This window comes from Cyprinodon variegatus, unplaced genomic scaffold (assembly GCF_000732505.1).
Source record: "Cyprinodon variegatus isolate N-32 unplaced genomic scaffold, C_variegatus-1.0 Scaffold33, whole genome shotgun sequence".
NCBI lineage: Eukaryota > Metazoa > Chordata > Actinopteri > Cyprinodontiformes > Cyprinodontidae > Cyprinodon > Cyprinodon variegatus.
This window is the reverse complement of record NW_015150486.1, coordinates 186,899-190,641: the sequence shown is the minus strand read 5'-3', so window position 1 is coordinate 190,641 and position 3,743 is coordinate 186,899. Positions and strand designations below refer to the sequence as shown.

Here is a 3,743-nt window from a genome sequence, read left to right as displayed (position 1 = left end):
CTCTGTTTGAACTGCAGGAGATTGTCTTGACCATGTCTACATGCCTAAATGCACTGAGTTGCCGCCATGTGATTGGCTGCTTAGAAATGAAGTGTTAACGAGCAGTTGGACAGGTGTACCTAATAAAGTGGCCGGTGAGTGTATAGTGATACTGCAATATCGTGATAATATTGTATCGTGACCCAAGTATTGCGACATGTATCGAATCGCAATACTACTTCCAGTAATGTATTTTGGACAGGTGTACCTAATGAAGTGACCGGTGAGTGTATTATTCTTCCTCTAAAGTTCATCAAGCAAATATGTTCTGTTCCTTATTTCAAGAATCACTGTTTTATTAAGTTTGACATAAATGTATTTTTAAATAAAATGTATTTATTTAATGTTTTTAAATCTATTTTCATTATTTAATCAGGCATTTTACAGTTTAGTGGTATATTTGATGTAAAATAATGGGATAAATTCTACATTTACTTAATCTATGAAACATTTATTTCAACCATGGGACATCTGTATATAATAAATACTCCAGGTAAAATCCATCATTATAAACGCCTCTTATAGTCCAACAAAATGTGGCAGATACATGTAAATCTGGAGGATAAAGATACTCTGTTACGAAAAAAAATAGCTTGTATTGAAACAAAATAGCTTGTATTTGTATTATATATATATATATATATATATATATATATATATATATATATATATATATATATATATATATATATATATAAATAAAGAAGGCTCCGGTTTTATTCATGGGGATGACGTTTTGGAGAAATTTAAAGGTGGGTTATGTTAGGTTTAAAGCTTGCCATATAAAATATGTAGAAGATGCTCTGGTCATATGAGACTCCCTCGTAAAAATGCTTTGTGTGGAGAAAAACTTGCTCTTCATTACTCTGAAACCAACTCCATGCTGTTCATGTTACAGACTCTGCATCACACTGACAACACCAAACCAAAACAATGCAAAATTCCACCATACATATGTAATGCTCTGAACTTCCATATCGGTGCGTTTTTCTCACAAAGTTTTTCCTCCCTCACTGTTGACATTTGATCACTGCTGCACTTTAAGGAATGCCATGAAAGCTTTACAAAATCAAATTTCGTTTTGTATACACTCTGTTTATACAAAATAACAGTAAATTTGTCTAAGTCTAAAACATGGTGGTGGCAGCATTGTGCTCTGTTTTTACAGGGAAGTCAGTTGTATACGTTTAATTGGATGAAGCTAAAGATGTTTAATCCTGGAGGGATTTGGATTGGGTTGGGATAGACTTGAGACGGGGAGGACGGTTTACTTTTAGTTGGACAACAATTCTTAACAAACTGTACAGCAAGAACTACAGTCGAAATGTTTGGATCAAAACATACGGTGTGCTTGAAGGTCAGTGACTAAATCCAATTGGTAATGTGTGTCAGGAACTGAAAACTATTCACTGAAGCTCACCATCTTGTCTGATGACTGGAGCTATTTTACCAGAAAGCTAATGACAAACTTGTCAGTTGGAAAAAATGGAAATCTAGATAAGTAATTTTTCTTAAAATAAGTGCATTTGTTCTTGGATTTTTGCCAATGGAATAAGACAATTTACACTTAAAATATGGTAAGAAAACACAATTGGTTTGTCTTATTTCGAGTGCATATTATATAATTATCTTATTTTAAGAGTAAAAACACTCATTCCATTGGCAAATCATCTCATTTACCTACTCAAATTAAGGCTAAATACACTTAATTTAAGAAATTTTTACTTATTTTTAGATTGTTTTTCCAGTGAGACATCTCCCTAAAAGACTTGCAACCATAAGAGCAGCAAAAAGGGGGCTGAATGCAATTACGCTCAACATTATTTACACAAAATCCACTGTCCTTTCTATATGCTTACTCACAATAAATCCCAATGAGATGTATTAAAGGTGCTAGCAGTAACAAAGAAATGTGGAAAATAGAAAGACATTTCACCATATTTGGCTCTGAATGCTACAATCAGTAACCACTTATTTATGGATCTAACTGACTGTTTTCTCTTGTGTTGGTGCACAGCTCCAGCTCATACCGAGACCTGGGCAGGAATGTGTACGTTCCCTACACTCAGGGCCGCTGGGAGGGGGAGCTGGGCACCGACCTGGTCTCTGTGCCACACGGCCCTAATGCCACGCTGCGTGCCAACGTCGCTGCAATCACCCAGTCAGACCGCTTCTTCATCAACGGATCAAACTGGGAAGGAATCCTGGGGCTTGCCTATGCCGATATAGCTCGAGTAAGCATTATAGAGATTACTTATCTGGTAAACATCAGATGTTTGTTTTGAAGAGGAGCTGTGGAGTAAAACTTGCAATCGTTTCAACAGCAAAGTGCATCTGGAAGAGTTGCTCCTTATGTTACAAAAGAAGGAAACTAGAAGAACTTCACTAGACCTTAGTTATTACCAGGATTTGTCCTGCTCACAATAAGTGTATATTGCATTAATTCCTCTCTAGTAACATCTGCAGTTGAAATGATCTGTATTATTAAAGTAAGCTTCACCACCAGTATCAACGTTCTGCAATAACCTCAAGGACACTGAATACCTCATGGATAACTCTGAACAGGACAATGGTGTTTACCACATGGCCAGTTTGAGCTGTTATCAGCTCATCCAGCCATCATTTAAGCACAGTGAAATAAATATATAAACAGCAATTGTTTTAGGGATGGAATTTAGCAACATTTTCCCTCTAAGGTAAGTAATTTTTTCTTAAAATAAGTGCATTTCTTCTTGGATTGAGGAAGTAAAAGATACATTTTGCTAATGGAACAAGACAATTTACACTTAAAATAAGAAAACACAATTGCATTGTCTTATTTTAAGTTCATATTATCTACTTATCTTATTTTAAGAGTAAAAAAAATGTATTCCATTGGCAAACTATCTCATTTACGCACTCAAATTAAGGGTAAATACACTTAAATCAAGAAATTTTTACTTATTTCTTTTACTTCATTGTTATTTAAATTTTTGCAACTTACACAGACATATACATACAAGCCCACATTCAGGCTGCTGCTCTGTACGGTATACTTAAAAAAGAACAAAACTTTGAAAGCATATACAACAAGTTAGGCTTACAAGTAAAGTAGGTCACATGGTTAAACATAAGTAACTTACAAACATAACTGTAGTTAGTAATTAAATAAGCAGCACCAATGGAAATAACAAAAATTAAATAGAAAATAATAAGTAAAGATAGAAAAGTACAATAGAAATGAAATAAAATACAATGAAAGAAAGAAAAATTAAATAAAAAAATTAAAAAAAAAGTTTTATTGCATTAATATGGTCATGGCCGGTTTCCACCTATTAACAAATATGTCTTTTTGAAGCCTCAGGCAATAAGTTATTTGTTCCATATGATAGATTTCCCAGACCTTTTCTATCCACATTTTGTATGTTGGCGGGGCGGCTTCAACCATTTAACTGTGATGCATGTAAAAGCTGCAATCAGTAATATTTGTAGAAGGTATTTTTTTCCTCTTCCAGTTAGGGGTGTGGGAAATAATCGTTTTGCCGATATATCGTGATATTCGGCTGCCCAATATAATATCGATCTTTCACTTCTTAGTATCGATTTTCAAAAAAAAAAATGGTTACATAAAACATTGATGGGAAAATGGGCTACCTCTGCACCCTCACTCTGGCAGAAAGCGCTGTGGAGCCCTTTAACTGTGCGTGCAGCACCAAATCTGTATT

The 3,743-nt window shown here is 34.6% G+C and overlaps 1 protein-coding gene across 1 annotated transcript in view; it reads left to right on the top strand.

The window, feature by feature from the left end:
* bace1 (beta-site APP-cleaving enzyme 1) overlaps positions 1-3,743 on the top strand; it is a 27,994-nt gene that overhangs the window by 15,028 nt on the left and 9,223 nt on the right. Inside the window, exon 3 of the mRNA XM_015402091.1 lies at positions 2,057-2,273. Within this exon, the coding sequence (XP_015257577.1) occupies positions 2,057-2,273 (217 nt within the window). The remainder of the gene's footprint in view (positions 1-2,056; positions 2,274-3,743) is intronic.